This window comes from Nematostella vectensis, chromosome 2 (genome assembly GCF_932526225.1).
Source record: "Nematostella vectensis chromosome 2, jaNemVect1.1, whole genome shotgun sequence".
Classification (NCBI taxonomy): Eukaryota; Metazoa; Cnidaria; class Anthozoa; order Actiniaria; family Edwardsiidae; genus Nematostella; species Nematostella vectensis.
Window position 1 is genome coordinate 3334146 of NC_064035.1, and position 27985 is coordinate 3362130.

The 27985-nt window shown below is 41.4% G+C and overlaps 2 protein-coding genes across 2 annotated transcripts; one reads left to right on the forward strand and one right to left on the reverse strand.

The window, feature by feature from the left end:
• Positions 1–1015: 1015 nt before the first annotated feature.
• Positions 1016–8332, forward strand: LOC5514779 (probable sodium-coupled neutral amino acid transporter 6). Its single transcript, XM_032384465.2, has 8 exons — positions 1016–1196; positions 2353–2761; positions 3266–3340; positions 3894–4036; positions 4561–4855; positions 5080–5223; positions 5837–6001; positions 6513–8332. Coding segments are annotated over exons 1-8 (1488 nt in total). The 5' UTR covers positions 1016–1194; the 3' UTR covers positions 6768–8332.
• Positions 8333–9405: 1073 nt separating this feature from the next.
• LOC5514767 (N-acetylated-alpha-linked acidic dipeptidase 2-like) lies at positions 9406–20419 on the reverse strand. The gene is made up of 17 exons (XM_048721059.1): positions 19930–20419; positions 18758–19046; positions 17896–18018; positions 17278–17461; positions 16637–16727; positions 16325–16420; positions 14262–14347; positions 13847–13966; positions 13422–13504; positions 12740–12803; positions 12375–12442; positions 12190–12269; positions 12013–12103; positions 10829–11087; positions 10653–10734; positions 9980–10072; positions 9406–9909 (listed from the first exon to the last, which is right to left on the reverse strand). Exons 1-17 carry the CDS (start codon positions 20289–20291, stop codon positions 9732–9734), a joined length of 2349 nt encoding a protein of 782 aa, XP_048577016.1. The 5' UTR covers positions 20292–20419; the 3' UTR covers positions 9406–9731.
• Positions 20420–27985: the final 7566 nt, after the last annotated feature.

The following is a 27985-nucleotide window of genomic DNA, read 5'->3' on the forward strand; positions in this document are numbered from 1 at the left end:
TTTGTCTCTATTCTTCTCATTCTTTGTGTCGAGGTGCGGATATTGTTCATTTGCCCAATGAAATTGCAGCTTGTAAGAGCTGCGTACTGATCCACCTCAAACTGCACAACTATGGATAACTTAGACTATTGCACGTTTGACATAACATGTCACTGTGCTTTCGTAACGGATACAGTCAATGGTAGCCCAGCGATACTCCTCCGATCCCAGTTCCCCGTGAGAGTGTACTCCCCGGGCTGATTTGCGCTAAACTCCACCGCATGTACACATTCATCTATACACGTGTAACACAGGGGTACCGGCTGCTTCACGGGGCCCAGCACCTGTAGGTCGAGGTATAGCAGATCTGGTGTGCTGGTTTTGATCAGAAGCCTTGCTGTATTCCCTGGTTTAATATGTTCGACTCGCTCGTAAATCAGCTTGCATTCCGCGGCGGGTGCAGCATCTTTACTTACACCCTCTCCGTCGTCCTTGTGGCTTAGATGTATGCGTATGGCCTCTCTGTGAAGCTCAGAGTTTAGGATTTCAGACATTTTTTCAAACAGACGTTACACTTATGTCAGTTCAGTTACAGTGTTTGGATTAACTTATATGCGGTTAATTTTATTCTCTGGCTTCGTTAATAAAGGCTAATTAAATGTGTAATTTTCCCCCAAAAGACCGGCTTTTAATCACAGGGCACAGAAAGTCTGCCGCGTCGATTAATACCAATCACTGTAATTATTTTGTGTCCATGTGCGAGTATTATTATTATTATTATTATGAAAGAAAAACTACCGGGCATAGTTAAATCATGAAACCTTCGAAGGCAAATATGTACGTAAATGGAAGAGTCCGTAAAGAAGCCATAATAAAAACTGCGGCCTTTTTGTGCACCATAACATTCAACGATTCCCAACGTTCTCTTTCCTAGCTCCTAAAAGCTGCAGAGAAAGACTGGGGATGACCGGAAATGGAAACTTCTTTTCCGGTTTATTTGACGAATCGAATCGCTTTATCGCTTTTGCAATCCGGTTCATGTGATTGACTGTTAGTTTGAGTAACTGTGTGGCAGTGTCGCAATAGCAGTTACGCATGTTTATTTTACCTGGACTTTTATCATTTTAGCAAGAGTCTTGGCTAGGTTTTCAATTATTATACCCATCCAACTGTAGAAGTTACAGTATTTAGACGAGCGTCGAGTTTTTAACAAAAATGTAAGTTTTAAAACATGGTTCACTCATTGCTTGTGGTTTTTCATTCAGTATCGTTTCCTTGGCCGTGGTTATTGTGCTGTATTTCTATTCTATTTTAATTGGAATCGTTTTCGTTTTGGTTAAATAGAGCTTCTGGTTCTTTCTGCTGAATATTTCTATCATTTATTGTCGTTTTCATTGTCGTTTTTATGCTGGTAACATCTCGGTTTCACGGATTTTTATGTTCAGTTTGTTTTATACCATTTACTAACCTAAGTCTACAGAAATTAGGATTTAAAAAAATGATCCTGCAGGATCCTGGATAGTTAGGTAGTCAATTTGTCTGCAGTGCTTAATACCATTCTGGACAATGTCCGGCCTGTTCAACCTATAGAACCGATAATCGATGTCGATAGACATCGTTAATAATCGATAGCAGAAAATTTGTGAGTTCAATGGGTGGTTCAGACAAGCCACATACAGCTAAATCAAGTTGTCTAATTCAATTTAGTTGTATGCAACTTGCCTGCGTCACCCGTACAACTTATATCATAGAGTGTAAATCATCTCAAAGATACAACGAGATACAACTCTTGGCTATGGCACGAAAAAGTGATAGGATTTTTAAAACATGTTTTAATATCCTACGAAAATTGGAGCAGTGATTTACAAATATTTTCAATAAATTTCAGTTTTTTGTTCTTGGGAACCCTTAAACTCTCAAAAGATTCTCATCATAACTCCCTTGAGAAAGCTTCGAGTATGGTCATTTCTGGCCCCATCTAGCCCTATTTGTATTAGTTTTGATATGTTGCACATTAAAAGAGCTGAACAGGCTACAATAGATTAACTATGTACTAGAAACAAGCCAGGAAAATTATTAATATGTTGTCAAAGGATTTCGATCATGGTCTTGCTATTAATTCTTGAGGTTGCAATATTTGTAAAATACCCTTTTTTATAAGAAGGTGTGCTTGGCCACCGACAAAAATGAGGTTTGGATAAGTTATTCTAAAAAAATCTAATCATAACTTCAAATTCAAAGGAACGATTTTAATGTCATCTGTGTAATTTTTTGAAGGAAATTTGATTCTTAAAAGTGATTTGTTAGGGTCATTTAAGAATTATAGCTTTATGGCATGACAAAAAAAAATACTTTGGATTATTTTCTTTTCAGGTCTGATGACCATCTACTTAAAGTAACAAGCAATGGAGAACAAGCAAGCACAGAAACTCTCTCATGTTCACAGACTGATATGGGAGAAACTAGTCCCATCACTACAATATCAGAATCCACACCTCTTATAAACTCTAGTACACCAATTAAAGCTGAACACCATGAGCGTCATGGCACTATACTCTCATCCATCTTTACTCTAGTATCCACAATGATTGGTGGAGGGGTGTTGTCTTTGCCATTTGCCTTTCAACAAGGTGGTTTTGTTATGAGCTCACTGGTATTAATATTTGTGCTAATGGCATCAACACATGGAGGGTTTCTCATAATCAACAGTAAGAAGTATTGTCAAGGACGCATCAAGAATGTGGAGGACGTGGGACGAATTGCATTTGGATACAAAGGAGAGGTAACCCTTTTTTTAGATTTTGAATCGGAATATTATTATAAATTTATACTCAATGATTATACACTATGCATTGAAAGGCTGTTAATTACATGGGCCTATGCCTTGTTTGCCTAGTTAGTAAACTGTATCAGAAGCAGATCAAGATTTTAGAATTAAAATTGTTGAGTGTTAATGAGATTTTATGTTAAACACCTCACCTTTATGACTTTCCATTTTCCACATCTTCCAGCCTACACCATTACATTATTCTTTCCAGCTTCATTTGGCTCATCCTTTGATAAGGGTGTATTCAGGACAGGATTTAGGGGTGACAGGGAATTAATGTAATGCCCTCTGTTTTTGTTTTATGGTGGTTTTGCCCTCCTTCCACCTCCACTTCTGCTTAACCACACAAAGATTGCTCTGTAGTGAGATCAAAGATTCTAATCCCAAGCCATGGTTGTCATTTATATATGTATGTAGCGGTGCACTACATATCTGTTTGTCCATTTTTTTTTTCTTTAGGTTCTGACTCAGCTGGTACTGATAGTCACTTTGTTTCTGTGTTCTGTTGCTTACTGGATTCTTATTACTGACCAGGTAAGCTGCTAAAAAGTTATTGTTTAAACACTTTTAGAGGGTGTCACACCAGTTTACTCCAGGCTGACTGAAACCTCAAAAGATAAAAGAATCTATCTGTCAGGCTGATGGAAACCTCGAAAGAATCTATTAGAATCCACACAACAGGCCACCTGCTATACATTATTAGTCACATCCTTGAAGAAACGTCGAATAGACACACTGCTTGTACAATTTTTTTAACATTTTTCGCCTTTTCTGTTAAAATTAATGGCTTCGAGGAGCCTAGGTGCTTGGAGATGTTATGTAACCAACCAGAAGTAATCTGGTGCAAATGCCGCTTTAAGATACACACCTCCCTCGTTGTGAAATGGGATGGCTATTTCACCATCTTTGTTGATTCCAAAGGCAGGTCCATTTTGATTTTGCTGAAAATATAAAGGAGTAACTGTGTGTATATTGTCCTCCTTCCATGAACATTTGCTTTGGTCCCCTTAAAGTGTTCGAATTCTTGAATCTTTTCCTGTTACAAATACGTTATCTCTAACATTTACTTGCACCTTTCTTTCTTCAGTTACAACCATTGTTTTTCCTCATGTGCGGTCCAAACTCATTTTGGGCGAAGAAGATTGTGGTTCTTACAATTCCTGTCCTTGTTATATTTCCATTCACGTTACTTAAAAGTATGAGTGCTCTGAAGTTCACCTCTTTCCTCAGGTTAGTTCTGCTGCTTCATTAAAATTCAAGGTCTTTGTTAAATAACATCAAAAGTGAATTTCGTGAAAACAATATAGAAATAGGCTATAAAGCTTCAATTAAAAGGACATGAGAGTTGATGAGAGCTCTCATCTGCTCATGTGCATTTAACCTTTTACTCTCAGGTACACTCATCAACTCTCGGCAACTCTCATTCACTTTGAACTTGTTTAAGTTCAGCATGAGGGCTATCACCTTAAAATAATGCTAAAGTGAATAAGGCATATGAGAGTATTTACAAAGGTCTGCAGTTTTCACAAAATAAGTGAAGTTTAACATGTAATAACAGAATCGGTGATGAAATTAAATGATCATTTGATAAAAACATTACCCACTCTCATCAACTCTCAAAGACCATTTGATGGCAACAAAGTAAAAACTAGAAAAAATGGAAATCTTGTCAACTCTCATATTCATTTAAATGAGGGTTGATTATAGGTGGAGTTATTGACATTGTGAATAAAAAGTTTTTTTTTTCTTTGTAGTGTCTTTTGTGTAATGTTTCTCGCTGGAGGGATAGTGCACCAATCAGTGGAGTCCCACATTGGCGGAAGGATTACTCGTCCAGACAACCCTGTCAAATGGTGGCCAAAAGACTTGGGTGGTTTTCTAACATCAGTCTCAATAACGGGCCTGACATTTGCTTGTCACTTCAACATTCTGCCTATGCACAGTGAGCTACGATATCAAACAAGACAAAACAAAAGAATCATTCTGTACTCTGCTATGGCGATAACCTATTGTCTGAATGTGGTGGTCAGCTTTTTTGGATTTATGCAGGTAGGCATGCACCACTCAGTGCTAGTGCTGAGTTATCTGATCAGAAAAGGTAGATGTGATACCCCAGTATGGAACCCTTGCCAACAAACCCTTACCAAAATTGATTGGCCATGCTACTGTATAGATATAGCCTCCTTTATGCTAATGTGATCATGCTTTGAAGCTCGTCCCTGTCCGTCCATCCGTCCACCTTCAGTATCATCTTACATATGTTTTTGTTTCAGTTTCGTAAATATGTCGATCAGGACATAACCAAGAACTATCCTCATGATAACGTAGTGTTGACTATTGGCCGGTGTGCCCTTGCTCTGACGCTGTTACTCAGCTTTCCTCTTCTTATATTCCCATGCCGTGACGTCATCAACAGGGTAACTGACGGCTTGCACTATGAATGAATGTTGGTTCACATACACCGACTTTTCAGGATGTTTATCGATTAAACTGTTTATAAGCTGCGTTAGCAAGCTTTTGCTGTAGCCTGTAAGAAGAAAAAAATATGTTTGTAAGGCAGAGAAGAAGTAAACGATCACTAAATTGATCCGACAAATCGATGCATGCAAATCAACCCTAAGGAGTCTGATAGGTTTAGAGCGTGGTATACCTAAAGCCCTGTGCAAATTGCGGCAGCACCTGCCATCATTGCTGGCGAAGTTTCGCTTGACTGACTATAGGACAAAGGAAATGTCAAAATGGGAAATAAGCTTTCCGACATTATCTTTGTCTTGTGGTCAGTCGAGCAAGAACTCTCCAACCATGCTGGTAGGTCCTGGCGCAGTTTGCACGGGGCTTAACATGCTATTCAATATTTTGATGGTGCGTGAATTGATATTCTTGTTCACTACCATATCAGCTTTTTTGTATTTAATTTCGTATCAACTTCCCCTTTTAAAATGGCTTCTAACTTCTTACCCTTAAGAAAAGGCTGTCAGGAAAATTAGAGGCCAAAATGTTCTTACATCGTCCTTTGTTAACTCCCGACAGTTGATCTGGAAAGAGCACGCACCGATCCTTGCGACAGACTCTGTCTCCCGTACCATGTTTCTCATTTCTAATGATACTCTATCTGGGCCGTCTCGTATTATCTGGCTTGCGGAGACAGTGTTCCTGGTCTTCTTCAGCTACGTTCTGGCGTACTATATTCCACAGGTAGGCCGTTATGATAGCCATAGCTTCGTGTGTCTAAATTTGACAATATAACTTGCAGAGGAGTCTACCCTACTAACATTCTACCCTACTGACAAATAGTAAACATGAAATTAAAGGTTTTAGTGTAGTATATTTCACACATTCTAGTTTTCACACAAACGTGCGCAAGACGTTTATAAAAGCACCATTCGACCCTTCATTCCAAAAATGACATTTATATTGTACCGACCTATTTTTATCACTTCAATAAGATATTTAACAAGTATCCTGTAAACTGATGTCTTTATTTTTTCCCCAGTATAAACAACAGGGGAGGGGTGGGTTTTTGCATTGTCATACTTTTCCCCTTGTTATTTGTTTAAAATTAACTTGTGAAAATTTGCATTGAGTTCTTAGTACTAAATTATGGATAGGGTGATCCGTTCGATCTTAATAATAGGGAGTACATTTCGGGGTCTCGGGGTCAATATAGATCTTGAAAAGGATTATCTTATCTATCTTGTTCATTTAGGTCGCCATGGTGTGGGGCTTCGTGGGAGCTATCGGCACCACACTCACCATCTATATCCTCCCGCCTGCCTTCTACCTGCGTGTCCGGCTACACCCCTCTCGCCCCGACCTGAAGCAAGTCGCCGCCTGGGGTCTAATGCTGGTCGGAATTCTCGTCCTTATAGTCTGCACTTATCAATCGTTCGTAAACGTTATCAACCCTATACCCGCCGTGATATCCCACGCCACGAACATTTCAGTGACTGACAGTTCGTAACCAAACATCAGCCGAGCTTTATCCGATAGGAATCTCAGTACCGCCCGGAAAAGTCAGTGACCAAGGAAAAGTAATCGAAACAGGCCGAGATATCAGTGCAAAATGTATCTAGCATCGAACGAAGTTTTCCCGATATACGTGTCTAGTACTCCCGAAGATTCCATTGCCCAAAAGTACTTACAACCGAACATCGATCGAAGCTTTCCCGATATACGTGTCTAGTACTCCCCGAAGATCTCATTGCCCAAAAGTACATACAACCGAACATCGAACGAAGCTTGCCCGATATACGTGTCTAGTACTTCCCGAAGATCTCATTGCCAAAAAGTACATACAACCGAACATCGAACGAAGCTTGCCCGATATACGTGTCTAGTTCTCCCCGAAGACCAAAAAGTACATACAACCGAACATCGAACGAAGCTTTCCCGATATACGTGTCTAGTACTCCCCGAAGATTCCATTGCCAAAAAGTACATACAACCGAACATCGAACTAAGCTTTCCCGATATACGTGTCTAGTACTCCCCGAAGATCTCATTGCCAAAAAGTACATACAACCGAACATCGAACGAAGCTTGCCCGATATACGTGTCTAGTTCTCCCCGAAGACCAAAAAGTACGTACAACCGAACATCGAACGAAGCTTGCCCGATATACGTGTCTAGTACTCCCCGAAGATTCCATTGCCAAAAAGTACATACAACCGAACATCGAACTAAGCTTTCCCGATATACGTGTCTAGTACTCCCCGAAGATCTCATTGCCAAAAAGTACATACAACCGAACATCGAACGAAGCTTTCCCGATATACGTGTCTAGTACTCCCCGAAGATCTCATTGCCAAAAAGTACATACAACCGGACATCGCACGAAGTTTTCCCGATATACGTGTCTAGTACTCCCCGAAGATTCCATTGCCCAAAAGTACTTACAACCGAACATCGATCGAAGCTTTCCCGATATACGTGTCTAGTAATCCTCGAAGATCTCATTGCCCAAAAGTACGTACAACCGAACATCGAACGAAGCTTTCCCCATATACGTGTCTAGCACTCCCCGAAGATTCCATTGCCCAAAAGTACATACAACCGAACATCGAACGAAGCTTTCCCGATATACGTGTCTAGTACCCCCCGAAGATCTCATTGCCAAAAAGTATCGTACAACCGAACATCGAACGAAGCTTTCCCGATATACGTGTCTAGTACTCCCCGAAGATTCCATTTCCCAAAAGTACATACAACCGAACATCGAACGAAGCTTGCCCGATATAGTACTCCCCGAGGATATCAGCGGCACGAGAGTACTTACCAGAGTTCCTATCGAATTTCGCCCGATAGGCTACTTATAAAAAATAACCAGAATTAATGTATCAAGAGAATTAATGAATCAAGATCTTCGTCCGTAATTTTATGAAAGATCCTTGAATAGCTTGGATAAAATAGCTTAGTTAAAATGATTTTATAAATTTTATCAAAATGTATTTCAGATTCTCTATATTCTAATATTTATATCATATATTTGTATCATATTTAATTTCAATAAATCTTTAAAAAAAATGATTTTGGCTAGTCTATTTCAGTATCAATAAATAGGAAATTAGGCTGGCTGCATGGTAAAGGATAGCGCCTACCAGGATTGGCTAGTCTATTTCAGTATCCATAAAAGGAAATTAGGCTTGCTGCAAGGCAAAGGATTTGCTACCAGAACTCCTAATAATTGTCTAAGTAAAAGTCTTTGGCATCCAGATTATTGAATTGAAATTGAATTGAATATTTTTGCAGGGTGGCCAATTCAGCTAACGCTGGTATCTAGGTGGGCCCTGCTTTAACAATACATACCATTTTTACAAACACAGTACTGAAAAGACCTAAAATCTGAAAATTACATGGTAAAGTACGAATTTTTAAAATTGCTAACTAATGTCAATATAAGGAATATTAATTTCCTAATATAAGTCCAGTTTCAGCCGTTTTTTAAAAACAGCCGGTGAAGTAGATGATTTCGTATCGTTCGCGAGGAGAGCCAGTATAGCGGAAAGTTTTTTTTTTGCCAAGTGTAAGCAAGAGTTACCGTTACTGTATTTATTTTTTCCAGAGGGGTGGTTGGTCATACTTCCTACCCCCCTCCATGGGGGTATGGATATTTTCTGACACTACACAATAAAGGAAACGCGAGTTTTGAAAAATGTAATTACCCCGATAACCGTATCATGGACGGCAAGTAGCAACAATATGTGCATCGCAGCTCTCTTACAGGACTAAAAAAATACCTTCCCTTTGTCTAGATAGAAACTGGCCGAAACCAGACGCGGATCCCGTGTCGAAGGCCAGAGCAAATATCATGTAACTTGGGTGACGCATGCAAAGTAGATAAATGTTTTCAAAGTCAAGTCGAAGCTCTCTGAGCGACCGCCTTCGTAAGCGACCAGCTCCTATAACGACCACAATTTAAAGCCACCAACAAAGCGTTTCTATTGTTTTTAAGCTGTCGTAAGTGACCAGCTCCGATAAAAATGTTGTTAGCGTAATTGTCATGTACAAGTTTTCATTGACTGCTAATGAAATACACTCATAGTAAGACATGCAGTGTTTTTTGTGCGTTAGTGAGAATGGCAGTAACTTGATTACTAGCATTAAAGGGGGTATGACATATTTTTGTTTATTTCCATTATTCTGTACATTCTAAGAGTAATGATAGATAATTTAATTGGTACGTACAATAGGGCAATAGGCGAAATGAAAATACTATATGGAAATACTTCTATATACTACTACACTAATATATATAGATACTACTATATCTTCTTCTTTCGGAAAGTATTGTAATATTCAAGTGCAAACCATAAGTTTTGCAGCTACAAATGTTTTTTTAAGCTTTAAGCTAGTTGTATGTCTCTTTTTCACTTCTACTTTACGACAAAGGATGGATATTTTTTATAAGATTTGTGAACAACCGTAATCACACACTTTCCGCCAAAAACTGTGCAGTCCAATCAATTGCTATGGCAACCTCGGAGATTTGGCGACGCACTAGGTCCCAGTCTCCAGACTTGCTCGCATCGGTCAGCGCATCGCTGAGGCCTGGGAACGTAACACTTGCGTACGAGTTGTAGAGGCTGGGGGCGAAGACGCTATGCCTGAGGGGACGTAGATGAAACCTTAGGGAAAAGAAGCCATATATATTTTTCAAAGATTTTATCTCCTTACCAATAAAGAGGACGTTTAGGGAGGCCGGCGAAATTAAGGAAGGTTTTTTCCACCCCCATCAGCCTGTCATTCAGCATGCGCAGAGCTAGGGTGCTGAAACAAAGAAGTCAGGCTATTGATTCAGGCTGGTCAAAAGGAATCACAAGTTACACCAAATAGTAAATAGTACTGAGAGTGTACAAGAAAAGAAGAATTTAGGCTATTGATTCAGGCTGGTTAAAAGGAATCACAAGTTACACCTAATAGTAAATAGTACTGAGAGTGTACAAGAAAAAAAGAATTTAGGCTATTGATTCAGGCTGGTTAAAAGGAATCACAAGTTACACCAAATAGTAAATAGTACTAAGAGTGTACAAGAAAAAAAAGAATTTAGGCTATTGATTTAGGCTGGTTAAAAGAAATCACAAGTTACACCAAATAGTAAATAGTATTGAGAGTGTACAAGAAAAAGAGGATTAGGCTCTCATTTGGAGTTATTCGGAAATGTTTCTTTTGATGCTTGATTTTTTTTTCGAACGCACAGGGGCCGAGGTTCACTGAGGCCGAAGGGTACGTGGAAGCCGATTCAGTGCTCATACTTTGCATGGCACATGACTTCCAATGTTTGATAAAACAAAACATTTCCGAATATCAGCTGTCTCCCCCTGATTCTCGTCCCGTTGAATGAACTTACTCATTCAATATGGTGTTCTTTATCATCGAGTTCATAACCTTTACTCCATTGCCAAAATTGTTAATAGATCGGAATAGAAAGTCTGAAAATAAAGGGATAAAATTGTGAATTGAAAAAAAGTGAATTGCACTTTACCCTGGTGTGACATTAACAAAATAGCCACAAAAAATGCTTACCGAGAGATATATTTCTGTTCTTCAATTGCGTTCCATACTTTTTTTGTAGTGCGAGCGCCGAGCCGTTAACCACGCTCAGGTAGTCGTGCAGACGTAACGGCAACAGAGGCTTCTCGGCCAGCTGGTACACGACAGCTAGCCAGATACGCGCCATCGTCATGTGTGTGTAGAAATGAGGGTCCAAAAACTTCTTTGCATAGTTGAATGTGTCGTGGAGCGAATGATACGTTGGGTACGATGATACCCCGTGGAACTTTTTCTACACCGGGAAACAAAATATAAACAAAAACCTTATAAACAGTATTTTTTTAAAGAAGGGTTACTCCGTTTTTGGTTGGCGTTTTGGGGAGAAGTGCTTGAAGAAAAGAAGGTGGATCAGTAGGGCTATTCTCGAACTATTGTCGAGAAAAAAAATTGTTTGATTATTCTTCAGTAGTAGCAGAGAATGATAACATCACATCCGTTGCATATTGAACAACAATAGATGATTTCATCAGTAGAAAACCATTTTAAAGGGTAACCATAGGAAACAATAACGTCACAGGAAGCAAGAAAAAGAATACTAGTGACTGGGGGCGACCTAGGCATATTGAACCTGTACCTCAAATCCATTACCGGGAGTCGGCACGTGACTTAGAACCTATACACTACAACAGACTAAGACAGGCTACGACAGGCTAAGACAGGCTACGACAGGCTAAGACAGGCTAAGACAGGCTAAGACAGGCTATGACAGGCTAAGACAGGCTATGACAGGCTAAGACAGGCTGCGACAGGCTATGACAGGCTAAGACAGGCTACGACAGGCTACGACAGGCTAAGACAGGCTATGACAGGCTAAGACAGGCTACGACAGGCTAAGATAGGCTACGACAGGCTACGACAGGCTACGACAGGCTACGACAGGCTACGACAGGCTACGACAGGCTAAGACAGGCTACGACAGGCTACAACAGGCTACGACAGGCTACGACAGGCTATGACAGGCTAAGACAGGCTACGACAGGCTACGACAGGCTAAGACAGGCTACGACAGGCTATGACAGGCTATGACAGGCTACGACAGGCTTCGACAGGCTACGACAGGCTAAGACAGGCTAAGACAGGCTACGACAGGCTACGACAGGCTACGACAGGCTACGACAGGCTACGACAGGCTATGACAGGCTAAGACACGGGCATACCTTATCGAACATGTATCTCAAATCCATTACCGGGAGTCCAGCACGCAGGTAGAAAGGCGCGTAATCGCTTCCGGAGCCCAATCCATAAATCCTGGAAAAACACATCCTTATGAAAGAGGCCATGAAGCCCTAAACGATAGTGCCTGACCCCCAAGGCTGGGCCACGCCCCTTCCTACCTTGGCTGATTTCCATCACCTGGTGATCGTTTTAGCCAGTTGTAATACACAGATACATTTTGGTTTACTGGATCCGGCACCTAGTGTAGGAGGTAATTAAAGAAAAAAAAATCGACAAAATTCCATTGGTTTATTGTTTAAAAAAATTAGAAAATCAGAAAATTTCTTATGTTAAGAAATCTTACCAATTTTGTAGCTTCATATAGTACTTGGTTTAGAAGGGGACTTGCCCATGCAAAGAACGTGTAGTTACCTGAAAAGGTTATTGTTTTGGTCGTAAGGTGCCCGCGTAGAAGGTAGGTTTTACGAAAGTTAGCAAATAAGCATGCTGTCGTGATTGATACGAGTTTTATAAGTTGGAAATTTCTGTCATGCCTTTGTGTGCATTTAAGCATTCATTTGTCTGGTTGATTATAATGCAATTCTTGTCAATCAGGAAAGGTTCTTTAATCCGTATTGACTCCCTAAAACTGCCATGGTAGCAGAGGAAGCGCGCGCCGTAGTTAAAGAGTAAAACTATTAAGACATGCAAGATAAATAAAGCACATACCTCTGACTGGGGAATCCACGTTGATGTACGCGATGCCTCGCTGGTACAGCGTGTGAAGATTGTCCTGTAACAGATTTGCTCTGATTAGCAATAGAAAGCATGAATTAGACCCAACGCTCAGTTCCAAGTCGCAAGTTATTACTTATTGGTTATTAATGGGTATTTGCACCCACAAAACCTATGAGGGGATAGTGGTTTTAAGGGAGAATGTGCAGGGTTAAATGGAGGGCTGGTAGTGGTGACCTGTGTTGTAAAATAGAGATTAAAGGGTACTAATAAAACTAAAGCAAACATGGGAAGGTAGGAATACTACTCACTCACCTACCCCCACTAAGTCGATCCAATCAAACCGATCTCCTCCCCTCCCCTCCCCTCAGGGTAACCGAACCAAATAACTCGCTAAATCAAAACTACTGACCTCCGACCATTCAGTCGATCCAATCAAACCGCTCTCCTCCCTTCTCCTCCCCTCTCCTCCCCTCTCCTCTCCTCCCCTCCCCTCTCCTCCCCTCTCCTCCTCTCTCCTCCCCTCTCCCCCCTCTCCCCCCTCTCCTCCCCTCAGGATAACCGAACTAATGAACTTGCTGCATCAAAACAACTCACCTCAATCAAACCGAATTCCTCCTTACTCCCACCCCCCTGGTAATCGAGCCATATAACTTGCTGCATCAAAGCTACTCACCTCCACCCATTCAGTCGATCCAATCAAACCGAACTCCTCCCCACCCCAGCTCCCTAGTACAATGCTACGACGAGTTCGCCAGCCTAACAAAAGAATCAATCATCATCAACATCATCATTACAATCCACATTAGCAACATCATCATTACAATCCACATTAGCAACATCATCATTACAATCCACATCATCAACATCACCATTTGATGATATGTTGTTTGCAGCTTACCGCTAAGTAATTAAAAAGGGATTCTTTGCCTTGATATGAAATAGGCTTATTTGAGATTCCGTCCCGCCTTGCTGTAAAACAAGCTCATTTGAAATTCCATCCCGCCTTGATATGAAATTGGCTTATTTGAAATTCCTTCCCGCCTAGGTATAAAATGAGCTTGTTCGAAATTCCGTCATGTCGCTGGTAGCATATCTCACCTGTGCGGAGCATGTGGCCCAGTATTCTGCTCATCTCCAGCATACAAGCTGTACCACTAGATGGGTCCGTGCCACCGAAAACCCACGCGTCTCTATGGTTACCGAGTAGGACCAGCCTGTCTGGAATATAAGACAGAAAGGTATGTTAACTGCCTTCTCTCGCGGCCAAGTCCGAATATGAATAGTTATAAGACAGAAAGGTATGTTAACTGCCTTGTCTCCCGGCCAAGTCCGAATATGAATAGTTATAAGACAGAAAGGTATGTTAACTGCCTTCTCTTTCGGCCAGGTCTCACTCCTTTGTAAGATCTGCTCCCCTGGTAACCCACAGGTTTTCACTGAATTGTCTTTATTCTGATTGCATTTTCTACATGAAGATTGTGGGCTACTTGTGTGGCACCTGGGTGGTACTTACCAGGCTCCTCTCGGCCTTTGATAACTGCTATGACGTTGTAGATGTCTTTTGAAACGTGGTCATTGTTCGTTTCTACTTTCACTGTCCTGTAGAACAGGTCAGAAGATGATAAGTAGAGCAGGAAAACAGCCCTCTGATCATTGCAAGTGGGACAGTGTGAAACGTACTTGTGTGTTTTTATTTCTCTTATTTTGGGTAGCCTGTGTCACATTTCCGTATATAGTTATCATGTCCATATTTGTCAATATGTCAATATTGTCTACATTTGTGTGATTCCTGTATTGTTTTGGAATAAATTTAGTCCTGTCCCGACGTCGTGTGGTGTGGTTTCGTTGTTGTTTTTTTCTCCCCTTTCCCCAAAAGGTCGAGCCCTTCGATCGAACCGGGAGCTAAACTCGACCGTTACACAAATCTAAGTTATCATGACGACATTTTTAGGCGTATGCTACAACACTCAAAGCTCGTCCTACAACACTCAAAGCTCGACCACTCTCTGGTAAGCAACCAGCTCTAGCTACGGCCACAGGATGGCCCATCGATCCCTCAGGCTACTACAAAATCAAAATGGCCCTTGCCATTTCCGTCGCCAAGTCGGCTAAAAATCGTTTTTTTTTTCTGGCTCAACAATCAAGTTGTCTCCAATTTAGGGGTCTCAAGAGATTTGATGCGGACGCAAGTTTACAAAATGTACATAGGAAGTCCGGAAAAAAAAATAATGTAAAGCGAAATGACGTTTTCCTAAGGTCATTTCGAAGGCATTTCTTTTTTCCCTTATACATTCAAAATGTGTTTTGCCGTTTTTCTGTTAATATCTACCTTTTATACACTTATAATAAATAGAAAGTCCCTTGAGTTAGAATATGAACTTTTTAATTTTTCCACTTTATGTATAAAATGAGCACATGAGCCATCTTTAGATCGCGCACAACTCAACATAGTTCAGGTTATTCTTGTTTCTGTGCACGAAAGATATGCACGTGGCGCGACTGAGCACAGGAGTACAAAAGGCTAAAGGCGGCGACACGAAAGATATGCACGTGCGCGACAGAGCAAAGCAGAACAAACTGCTAAAGGCGGCAATATATTATACCTAGGTCACAGCGTGCTGTGCATGATGACGAAATTACCGCACTACTATGGCAACACGCTAATTCCCAAGAGAAACAAGCGTGAAAAAGACCCCGATATTTTTTAGTCTACATCTCAGCGAGCTGTGCGTGGCGTAACCGATTAAGACAGGCCTGGGATCCTGGTTATTGCCTCCCCATTAATGCGCGGGTACCTCAGGTTCCTTTGTGTTGCACAGTTCGCTAGATAGCGGTGCTGGGGCCAAAGTCTCCAGCTTAGCCGTAAAGCTTTAGCTGCCATACGGCGTTTCAGCGTATGTCTGGAAGTATGGTCTATTTTTTTCTCTCGTTTCATTTGTCTGAGGAGGTTCGATCCTCGGGCAATTGGCTCTACCTTTTTTTTTCTTTTACTTTTCTGTAATTGTCATTTTTCCCTTCCATTTCTGTTCTTGGTAACTAGAGAGGTTTTATCAAGCGATAGATTTATACATGTAACACAATTTAAAACCGCGCGTTCATGTAAAAAAAACATCCTCTCAGAAAGTGTGTCGGCAGCGCCTCCCCTGTCCCCCCCCCCCCCCCCGCCCACCGCCCCTGGTTTGGGTCTACAAGGCAAGGTTAGACCTGTAACCCCCGCCCACCGCCCCTGGTTTGGGTCTACAAGGCAAGGTTAGACCTGTTCCCCCCCCCCCCCCCCGCCCACCGCCCCTGGTTTGGGTCTACAAGGCAAGGTTAGACCTGTAACCCCCGCCCACCGCCCCTGGTTTGGATCTACAAGGCAAGGTTAGACCTGTAACCCCCGCCCACCGCCCCTGGTTTGGATCTACAAGGCAAGGTTAGACCTGTAACCCCCGCCCACCGCCCCTGGTTTGGGTCTACAAGGCAAGGTTAGACCTGTTCCCCCCCCCCCCCCCCCCCGCCCACCGCCCCTGGTTTGGGTCTACAAGGCAAGGTTAGATCTGTTAACAGTGTTAATAGGTAAAGGAGTAATCTTACCAATTTTCATAAGGGCGGACAAACCCTGGGCCCAGTCTGTAGGTGATGTTGAGACCTCCCTGCCAATCGTCTGGAGCGTCGGGACCAGACATTTTACTGCAGGATAAGATAAGCTTTACAAAAAGTAACTTAGACTTTGCCGCACAGCGGCACAACTTAAAATATTTGATAAGTACAATAAGATCATCTCCTTTTCTGGTATTTTGTCTGGTTCTTTCCCTCAAAGGTGGAGGTGCTAACGCACCCCGTTCCCCCCTTTCCTAGGTTCGGCCCTGAAATCAAGTGTCACGTGATATCACGCGCGTAACTAACCTGAGAAACACTTTGGCGTCATCGGCAGAAATAGGGTGAGCAGGAATAGTGGGTAGGGGGATATCGGATGAGAAACCGCGATAAACTCCCTCTGCAGGTAGAAATAACAAATAAGCTGGTTCAATTGTGTGTCTCTTATTTTACAAGAGCAACTGGAAGCTTATGTATGATGAAGCGAACTGTAGATAAATTGGGCACGAAATTTCAATCGTGTCCTACTTTAACGTCATAACTACGCTCCAGGCACCTTGAAAAAAAAAACCGTGAAATAATAAAGTTGGTAACATGAATGTACCACGAGTGACAGAGGCAGCCACGCCCAGGTCTCTCGTAATAGACCGAGGCGGAATGTGTTTCTTGTAACTTTGGTGATTTACGTTGTGGGCTCTGTGAAAGCTTCAAGAAAAAGTAAAATAATTTCGTTTGAATATAAGAGGTGCAAAACCAGAGGTACAAGTCCCAAGAGTTCTTTTTTACTATGTTCGGAGATGGACCGCGAAGAAGCGTGGGGTCTGGGACGAGCTAATTTCCTTTGACGTCACAACTCTAACCAACCGCAGGAAACCCGAAGAGAAGACCGGTAAGAAGGCCTGGGACTAGACTGGTGCAAAACTGCAGTTCTAGAGTGGCCACGAGCTTACCTTTCGCGGGATATCTGGGTGTAAGTGGGTCCCCTGTGCCCAAAAGCACCGATCCTCTCTCGACCCCAGTCCGCGGAAGCCACCAACCGTTCGGATAGAGCTGGTCGTCAGGGACTGGTCCGAAATCCTTGGGGTCGTTAAATAAAATTGCTGCTTTTGCTCCAGCCTTTGCAGCATTAGTAACCTTTAAATCAATAGGGACCCAGTAAGCTTCTCACCTGACATGGAGGCAGTGAAAACGTGACCTAACTGTTTTGGTGTGATATGTGGGTGTATGTAGCCTTGCAGTATAACCTAAATCAACAGGCACCCAGTAAGCACGTGACATAAGTGCTATGGTGTGATCTGTGTGTTTTCATCCAACTACGCATTACAGTAAGTGTCGCATTTAATTTAATAGATGCGCACTTCATAAAACTAAAATTAGCTGATTAAGAGCTGAGGACTCCTGTGATAAAATTTGACGCACTTTGTAACGCGTTTTCACGGTTGTGCCCTGTTGTGAATATTACATTCGCGTTTTCACAGTTGTGCCCTGTTGTGTAGGTAATTCTTAGGTTACATTATGTCTATTATCACGCGTATTCCGTTTTTCTGGTCAATCTTTCGTAATTTCACCTTATCTCCTCTGAAGACTTTTCCATACTTGATGATTGCAATCTTATTCGTAACGTTGATTCCCTTGGATTTGAGATAGCTAAAGTCATCGGGGCTACCATAGTTCGCAAAGACCAGTTCACCCTGCAGAAAGTTAATAGTGTATTTTGGATCCTGAATATTATATACTATTTGCATGAATGATTGCAAAGAAAGAAAAGTCTCCCGATTTTTCAAATGCTCGCAGAATTAAGCCGTTGCCAAGGCCGAAAAGTCCCGAATGCTTGTTTTAAAAAGAAGACAAATTCTCGAGTTCTCGTGGTTTCTTTTAATTTGACTCACTTTTTCTACTACTATAAGTAAGTATCATAATTTGATGGGTCGTGTGATACAGCACTCATATTAAGGTAACTAAAGCAAGCAGGGCAATGCTTGACCCAACTTTACCCAAGACGTAAGATCCTCCAGAATCTTTAAGCTCTTTCTCAAGGTTTAGATCACGCTCGATTGCGCGCGAAGTAGTTTTTTTTTATTAGCTCGTTTTTTTTCCCGAAAATGCTCGCTGCTCGCAGACAAAAAAAAATTAAAATGCTCGTGCTTGCCAAGTAAGTCTCTTTTGCTTGTGCAACGTGTAGGATAAACGCTACTTTCGCCTCGGGAGCTATTAAAAGAAAATGAAAGCGCCTCAAAACCACAATACACCACGATCACAAAGACGAAACATGGCCACCAATAAATGATAAATCTATCCCATTCCTTGACCAAATAGCTCGCGAAAACTGGTAAGGATGTTGACCGCCATAGTTTTTTTTACTAATTTCGTTACTGCACCATACTACAATACCGTTTATTTGGATTGCGTTACAAAGGTTGCGTTACTCACGGTTTCCACGCCAGTAGGCGAATACGCACTGTAAGGCGGGTACGCGTCTGGAGAGTCTTCTGAAGGCTCAACTGGCTTGTTCTGCTTGGCGGTCTCGAATTTCACATCGCCATTTCCGTCCAGCAACATGGCCCCGTTAGTTTTATTCTTTGTTGGGAACGACAGTAAGACGTTGTACTTGACTTTTTTCACCGAGCCGAAGCCGAGGTTCTTCCATGTTTCGCTGATATTCTCGGCGAGTTCGAGGTTTCTGGCTGAAGCTGCGATGTGGGGTCTGGAGGTAAGATATCTAAAGACACAAAAATGTTTTTCTTTATTATTTAAATTGTTTATCCTCATCGCCATGACGATGACCCAAGGGTAGACATGGTAGTATTTTCGTGATGGGAGGTAGTCTGCTTACCAGCCGTTTTAGTCACGCACGCCTTCCCCACTTGTGGTGGTGGGAGGTGGAGGGGTGTCAAATCTTTTATTCTAGGATGACAGGGGTTCTAATAACCGAACACCCGAAGCTATGGCGAACGAATGCCGAGCGGTGACAGAGGCGATTTTCAGGGACCCAGTGGTCTTTGCGGGCACACCTAGAGGACTCTACTTCCCGACGTGACTTTCGCGGTCAAAGGGTGAAATCTGAAATGGATCCTTGACTATGACGACTGATACTAAGGGTAGAATTTGTATAAAGTTGCCTTATCTCGCGTTTAAAGAAGTTTTCATTCCATTCACTCTTCCTCTTGTAAGGGGTTTCATTCTCTCCACCTAAACCTTCATTTCTTGTATTTTTTGGAAGATGCATTTTCTTGTGTTTTTGTATCGATTCACGACATCGCAGCTTCCCTGACGATGTCAGAGGGCAACCTCGAAAAATAAGCACTGGCGTTGTGCAAATATGTTAATATATTTGTGTCATTTTTTTATCGTTTACACCAAAAAGTCTCATAACGGTCATGCTTAATCAAAGATTTAAAAAAAATTATTAGTATGCAGACAAATTAGACGCTCAAGGAATAGGATAACGATCAGTGTAGTAACACAACAACGTCTGATCCCAACATGCGGAGATAAACCCTGTTCAGCGCTATGCAGACGTTTCAGAGGAAATTTTCAAAAGGAACCATTACACATTATTTATTCGAGTCATTCTAGGATATAAATGATTACAAACACATTACCTTAAGTTGTTTTCGATATTTTTTGGCGAGATAAGGGAAAGCGCTTCCAGTAATAGCGCCTGGTTGTACGAAGGTGCATTGTCAGGCGTAGGTGTTGATGTTGGATAAAGTTCGCCCTTCGGAGCACTTGCTTTAGTCCCTGGCTCACGGACGACCCTACGCACAAAATATCCAGCGACAAATGCAACCACAACGAGCAAAACAACCAAACATACTTTAGTGGCGAGAATGAGATACGGTTTAAAGTCGTGTGACTTTTCCTGTTTCTTGTGTAAGAGGTTAGGCTTTGCGAAAGATTCTTCCTCCGGCTGGAGTTCCATCTTCACATCAAACAGTGACTTCACGCTGTCGGTTTTTCCCATTATTAAAATAGCTGGCTGTTATAGTATTAAAAATTATAATGAGATGGTTTGATGACCACTGTGTCAATAAGTGCAGGCATTTCGGTTGCTGTTTCGAGGCTGCCAGCTATGAAGACCTCCCATCAACAGCTGTGAGTTTCACATCGGCTCTAATTTCGCGCGTTTGTAAACATAGGGGTAAGATATTAAAATGTACTCAAAAGGCGACACAAAACGGCAATAACAACATTCGAGAAAAAAGATCACGATGACTTCTTCTTATCATATGGCTAGTGCATCTTAAACCCACATAGTTTTTATTTAGGATATAGTACAATTGCTCCTTGGCATTTTTTACAAGAGAGTGGTTTTTAATGATTGAAATAATTGGTTAATTACAAACTTAAATTATAAACATCGGTGTTTCTCTACTTATTGCTCTTTCGCACAATTTCTCGAGGAGAGAATGTACGTTCAATAGAAAAGATGTGGTCTTAAATTTTAGTTTGTTAGGACTGAAAATCAAGTTGTACATGCATCCGCTGACCAGGGCTTCAAGAAAGGGAGTCTTTATAAAAAGGAGAGAAAAAGCGTGACTGAAGATGTGATAACTCATGAGAAAATTTTGCACGGCGCACATGCTTAATGTTGGCTTATTGAATGCTAAGTACCGTTACTAACTCATGTAGCAATTTTCATGTGTTGACCCTTTTTAGTAAAAATCCTTTTTGAGCATATAGCACGTACGTACTTTTTGGTAGATATTTTCTTTTTCCAAAGGGAGAGGGGGACACTGACCAGATCGGGGAGACTAATACACCCCTCTCAGATTTGGTAGAGTGGTGCAAAAACCTCTTGAAGCCAGGTTACGGATGCCAAACAAACAAACGACAAAATACGAGACAAGAAATGCGATGTACTCAAATTCCCAATCTTAAGGTAGCGAAATTTAAATACGCGGTTAATAATTTCCTTCTCGAAGCTTTGAAATATTCTCTATCACGTGATGATTTTAATAAGGTTATGTTTAAATCACCAAGCTTTGCAAACAAGGTTTTTATTTTCTTTAAAAAATAGGACAGCTTTTTCGTTACAAAGTGCGTCAGCTCATATTACAAAATTCTTCAGGTATTACAAAGTAAGTCAAGTATTACAAAGTGCGTCAGGTATTACAAAGAAAGTCAAGAATTACAAAGTGCGTTAGCTATAACAAAGTGTGTCAGGTATAACAAAGTGCGTCAGCTATTACAAAGTGCGTCAGGTATAACAAAGTGCGTCAGGTATTAAAAAGTGTGTCAGGTATTACAAAGTGCAACAGGTATAACAAAGTGCGAAAGGTATTACAAAGTGCGTCAGCTATAACAAAGTGCGTCAGATATTACAAAGTGTGCCAGGTATTACAAAGTGCGTCAGGTATTACAAAGTGCGTCAGCTATAACAAAGTGCGTCAGGTATTAAAAAGTGTGTCAGGTATTACAAAGTGCGACAGGTATAACAAAGTGCGAAAGGTATTACAAAGTGCGTCAGATATTACAAAGTGCGTCAGGTATTACAAAGTGCGTCAGGTATTACAAAGTGTGCCAGGTATTACAAAGTGCGTCAGGTATTACAAAGTGTGCCAGGTATTAAAAAGTGTGCCAGGTATTACAAAGTGCGTCAGCTATAACAAAGTGCGTCAGGTATTAAAAAGTGTGTCAGGTATTACAAAGTGCGTCAGCTATAACAAAGTGCGTCAGGTATAACAAAGTGCGTCAGCTATTACAAAGTGCGTCAGGTATTACAAAGTGCGTCAGCTATAACAAAGTGCGTCAGGTATAACAAAGTGCGTCAGGTATAACAAAGTGCGTCAGGTATTACAAAGTGCGTCAGATATTACAAAGTGCGTCAGGTATTACAAAGTGCGTCAGGTATTACAAAGTGTGCCAGGTATTATAAAGTGCGTCAGGTATTACAAAGTGCGTCAGGTATTACAAAGTGTGCCAGGTATTATAAAGTGCGTCAGGTATTACAAAGTGTGCCAGGTATTACAAAGTGTGCCAGGTATTACAAAGTGCGTCAGCTATAACAAAGTGCGTCAGGTATTAAAAAGTGTGTCAGGTATTACAAAGTGCGTCAGCTATAACAAAGTGCGTCAGGTATAACAAAGTGCGTCAGCTATTACAAAGTGCGTCAGGTATTACAAAGTGCGTCAGGTATTACAAAGTGTGTCAGCTATAACAAAGTGCGTCAGGTATTACAAAGTGTGCCAGGTATTACAAAGTGCGTCAGCTATAACAAAGTGCGTCAGGTATTACAAAGTGGGACAGGTATTACAAAGTGCGTCAGGTATTACAAAGTGAGTCAACTATAACGAAGTGCGTCAGGTATAACAAAGTGTGTCAGGTATTACAAAGTGCGTCAGATATTACAAAGTGCGTCAGGTATTACAAAGTGCGTCAGGTATTACAAAGTGTGCCAGGTATTATAAAGTGCGTCAGGTATTACAAAGTGTGCCAGGTATTACAAAGTGTGCCAGGTATTACAAAGTGCGTCAGCTATAACAAAGTGCGTCAGGTATTACAAAGTGCGTCAGCTATTACAAAGTGCGTCAGGTATTACAAAGTGCGTCAGGTATTACAAAGTGCGTCAGGTATTACAAAGTGCGTCAGGTATTACAAAGTGCGTCAGGTATTACAAAGTGTGCCAGGTATTACAAAGTGCGTCAGGTATTACAAAGTGCGTCAAGTATTAAAAAGTGTGTCAGGTATTACAAAGTGCGTCAGGTATTACAAAGTGTGCCAGGTATTACAAAGTGCGTCAGGTATAACAAAGTGCGTCAGGTATTACAAAGTGCGTCAGCTATTACAAAATGCGTCAGGTATTACAAAGTGGGACAGGTATTACAAAGTGCGTCAGGTATTACAAAGTGCGTCAGCTATAACGAAGTGCGTCAGGTATAACAAAGTGCGTCAGGTATTACAAAGTGCGTCAGCTATTACAAAGTGCGTCAGGTATTACAAAGTGTGCCAGGTATTACAAAGTGCGTCAGGTATTACAAAGTGTGCCAGGTATTACAAAGTGTGTCAAATATTACAAAGTGCGTCAGCTATAACAAAGTGCGTCAGGTATTAACAAGTGTGTCAGGTATTACAAAGTGCGTCAGCTATAACAAAGTGCGTCAGGTATTACAAAGTGCGTCAGGTATTACAAAGTGCGTCAGCTATAACAAAGTGCGTCAGGTATTACAAAGTGCGTCAGCTATAAGGAAGTGCGTCAGGTATTACAAAGTGCGTCAGGTATTACAAAGTGCGTCAGGTATTACAAAGTGCGTCAGGTATTACAAAGTGTGCCAGCTATAACAAAGTGCGTCAGGTATTACAAAGTGGGACAGGTATTACAAAGTGCGTCAGGTATTACAAAGTGCGTCAGCTATAACAAAGTGCGTCAGGTATAACAAAGTGCGTCAGGTATTACAAAGTGCGTCAGCTATTACAAAGTGCGTCAGGTATTACAAAGTGCGTCAGCTATTACAAAGTGCGTCAGGTATTACAAAGTGCGTCAGGTATTACAAAGTGCGTCAGGTATTACAAAGTGTGCCAGGTATTATAAAGTGCGTCAGGTATTACAAAGTGTGCCAGGTATTACAAAGTGTGCCAGGTATTACAAAGTGCGTCAGCTATAACAAAGTGCGTCAGGTATTAAAAAGTGTGTCAGGTATTACAAAGTGCGTCAGCTATAACAAAGTGCGTCAGGTATAACAAAGTGCGTCAGCTATTACAAAGTGCGTCAGGTATTACAAAGTGCGTCAGGTATTACAAAGTGCGTCAGCTATAAGGAAGTGCGTCAGGTATAACAAAGTGCGTCAGGTATTACAAAGTGCGTCAGCTATTACAAAATGCGTCAGGTATTACAAAGTGGGACAGGTATTACAAAGTGCGTCAGGTATTACAAAGTGCGTCAGCTATAACGAAGTGCGTCAGGTATAACAAAGTGCGTCAGGTATTACAAAGTGCGTCAGCTATTACAAAGTGCGTCAGGTATTACAAAGTGTGCCAGGTATTACAAAGTGCGTCAGGTATTACAAAGTGTGCCAGGTATTACAAAGTGTGTCAAATATTACAAAGTGCGTCAGCTATAACAAAGTGCGTCAGGTATTAACAAGTGTGTCAGGTATTACAAAGTGCGTCAGCTATAACAAAGTGCGTCAGGTATTACAAAGTGCGTCAGGTATTACAAAGTGCGTCAGCTATAACAAAGTGCGTCAGGTATTACAAAGTGCGTCAGCTATAAGGAAGTGCGTCAGGTATTACAAAGTGCGTCAGGTATTACAAAGTGCGTCAGGTATTACAAAGTGCGTCAGGTATTACAAAGTGTGCCAGCTATAACAAAGTGCGTCAGGTATTACAAAGTGGGACAGGTATTACAAAGTGCGTCAGGTATTACAAAGTGCGTCAGCTATAACAAAGTGCGTCAGGTATAACAAAGTGCGTCAGGTATTACAAAGTGCGTCAGCTATTACAAAGTGCGTCAGGTATTACAAAGTGCGTCAGCTATTACAAAGTGCGTCAGGTATTACAAAGTGCGTCAGGTATTACAAAGTGCGTCAGGTATTACAAAGTGTGCCAGGTATTATAAAGTGCGTCAGGTATTACAAAGTGTGCCAGGTATTACAAAGTGTGCCAGGTATTACAAAGTGCGTCAGCTATAACAAAGTGCGTCAGGTATTAAAAAGTGTGTCAGGTATTACAAAGTGCGTCAGCTATAACAAAGTGCGTCAGGTATAACAAAGTGCGTCAGCTATTACAAAGTGCGTCAGGTATTACAAAGTGCGTCAGGTATTACAAAGTGCGTCAGCTATAACAAAGTGCGTCAGGTATTACAAATGTGCCAGGTATTACAAAGTGCGTCAGCTATAACAAAGTGCGTCAGGTATTACAAAGTGGGACAGGTATTACAAAGTGCGTCAGGTATAACAAAGTGCGTCAGGTATTACAAAGTGCGTCAGCTATTACAAAGTGCGTCAGCTATTACAAAGTGCGTCAGGTATTACAAAGTGCGTCAGATATTACAAAGTGCGTCAGATATTACAAAGTGTGCCAGGTATTACAAAGTGCGTCAGGTATTACAAAGTGCGTCAGGTATTACAAAGTGTGCCAGGTATTACAAAGTGCGTCAGGTATTACAAAGTGCGTCAGGTATTAAAAAGTGTGTCAGGTATTACAAAGTGCGTCAGGTATTACAAAGTGTGCCAGGTATTACAAAGTGCGTCAGGTATAACAAAGTGCGTCAGGTATTACAAAGTGCGTCAGCTATTACAAAATGCGTCAGGTATTACAAAGTGCGTTTGGTATTAAAAAGTGTGTCAGCTATTACAAAAGTGCGTCAGGTATTACAAAGTGCGTAAGGTATTACAAAGTGCGTCAGGTATTACAATGCAGTGTTACCATACAATAATTTGCCACGGGACAACCGAGACCTATGGAAACATACAAAAAAATTTCACATAAAATTTATCACCCTTCATTTTGGAATAAAATTTGGAATCTATATATGCGCAAGACCATAGAACACAAACAAACATTTATCTGTGTATTTACTGACCTAGTAAACGTTTATTGTCATGCGCACGGCCCTACTTAGCGCGCACGACGTTTATCCATACCCGGACCTTTGTACTCGCACACGCTTATATAAATATATGTATGGCCCTAGTCTACACTCGCGCTTTTCCGTATATATGCGTTTGCCCCAAAAACACACACACGTTTAGCTATATGTGTATTGCCTTAGTACATGGGCGCATTTATCCATATGCGCACGTTTATCTAGATTCACAAGACTTGTGTACACGCGCACGTTAATCTTTAGTTCTTGCACCTTGGGTGCCAGAGTAAACATTCGGCAAAGTGTCGCCTTGTAGTGCCTATGCCTCTCACCACTACGGGGATTTCATTCTAGGTTCTGACGATTGTTGATGAGTTCACTGTTTTCTTCTTTGCTCCAAGGTATTCCGGCTTTCCTCCGGGTTTCCCCCCCCCCCCCTGGGGGGGGGGGCTGGTTTGTGTGTGTGTAAGTGTGTGTGTGTGTGGGGGGGGGGGGGTTGAGATTTCTACTGGTAAAAGCAATACCTAACCCTCTTTTCTTACGATCTTTTAGAGTGATTTAGTTGTTATTGGGTAGGATGATCCATTATAGCGTAAGACCCCTAAGGGATAGCAGGATAACTCGCACGGACACGCACGCCACATGTAGGCCTTTCTCGATAATGCTAGCATTTTTCCCCGGCATTTTTTGTGAAAACGAGAATTTTTTTGTTGAAAAAGAATTGCTAGCATTTCCTGTCATTTTTCATGACTGTGATCCAGATTTCAAGCATTTCATCACTTAGGAGGATAAATAATCCTAAAGTTTGTTCGATTGTTTTCTGCCTGTCTCGACTGTTTCTGAGTATTCGTTGTGTTACTTGTGAGGAAAAAGGTATGGGTGGTCAGCGGGTAACTTTCTCTTGCTCAGCCAAGCGGCGTCGGCCACAAACTTGCAAGATAGACCAGTTCCATTAGTAGACCCAGGGAGAGGACAAGAGGGGCCGGTACCCCTCCCACTGGCCTGGCCCCGTCGCAAAATTCGCAACTCCACTCCCCTCCCCATCGGGAAATCCTTGATCCTTTCGTTAGAGATGGATCAAGGCAAAAGATGCTTCAAGTATGACTGTTTAATGGCTTTTGGCTAGAATGTTGTATCAAACAAATATTAGTATCAAGTATCACCTGTTGTTGATATGATCATATAATGTAAGAGTTTGCACGTTCTATTTGAAGTAAAACAAAGCGTTCTTTGGAAATCAAGTGGCATTTTCTAAAGAAATAAGGCATTATTCGAGAATGGCCTAGCCACATGTTTCCCTGATTTAGTCTTGGCCTTGAATGCCCTTACTTACACTAGATCAACAAAAACGCCATTTACGCATTTCTGAAATTTGAAAGCGTCCCGAAAGCAAAAAAAAACACAGATATTTGTAGAAAATGATCGTTTATTACCCTTATGATATCGAGCGTTACTGACAACTCGTATAAACTTTTATAAAATCCTCATTGACTACCTGTGGTGAGCGTTTGTCCCCAGTCCCACAAAATGCCGGAAGAATGCGTAAATATGGATTGCTGATTGATGGTATTAACAAACATAAAAAGGTAAGGTTTTATTCAGTATTCTTATTCCTGCTAATGACTTTCTATTGAATATAGGGATGGCCGTTTATTATAGAATGGATAATCTGTAGTTAAGACATAACTTAGTTGTGCTGAGAGTTTAAAATGAAATGTGAATAAATAGCCTTCTCATTTTAAGTGCCCAAGCTCAAATACGATACTCCAGCGTCCAAATATAAGAAATAAATTGCATTATCGTCATTCTAGGATTATCAATTAAGTACTTTTCTATCGAAAACTATGAGAAAACTCTCTAGGTGTTCCACTACGCCTTCTAAGTCTCTATAACAAAACAAAAAACTCTAGGCGTGTAGGCGTGTGCAATGAAATGACGCCCGTTAGTAGTCTGTGTCTGTGTGTGTAATGTGACCAACTCGCCGAGGTTTCCCTGCACGAAGGACACGTGTTACCTGAATTCAATACAAAACTATTTCTAATTAAGCCACTGACAAAAATCTCGCAGAATCGGGGGGGGGGGGGGGGGGGGGTTTGTGGAGGGGACCTAAATTTCGAAGGGTTAGGAGTGTT

Excerpts from the sequence above, each read along its gene's own strand:
- LOC5514779 (XM_032384465.2), top strand. Across the intron at positions 4,037-4,560 it reads AAGTTCACCTCTTTCCTCAG|TGTCTTTTGTGTAATGTTTC; the intron begins GTTAGTTCTGCT and ends TTTTCTTTGTAG. Across the intron at positions 6,002-6,512 it reads TGGCGTACTATATTCCACAG|GTCGCCATGGTGTGGGGCTT; the intron begins GTAGGCCGTTAT and ends TTGTTCATTTAG.
- LOC5514767 (XM_048721059.1), bottom strand. The coding sequence starts at position 20,291 with ATGGGAAAAACCGACAGCGTGAAGTCACTGTTTGATGTGAAGATGGAA. Across the intron at positions 13,967-14,261 it reads CAAAGGCCGAGAGGAGCCTG|ACAGGCTGGTCCTACTCGGT; the intron begins GTAAGTACCACC and ends CTTATATTCCAG. Across the intron at positions 12,104-12,189 it reads GGTGATGGAAATCAGCCAAG|GATTTATGGATTGGGCTCCG; the intron begins GTAGGAAGGGGC and ends GTGTTTTTCCAG.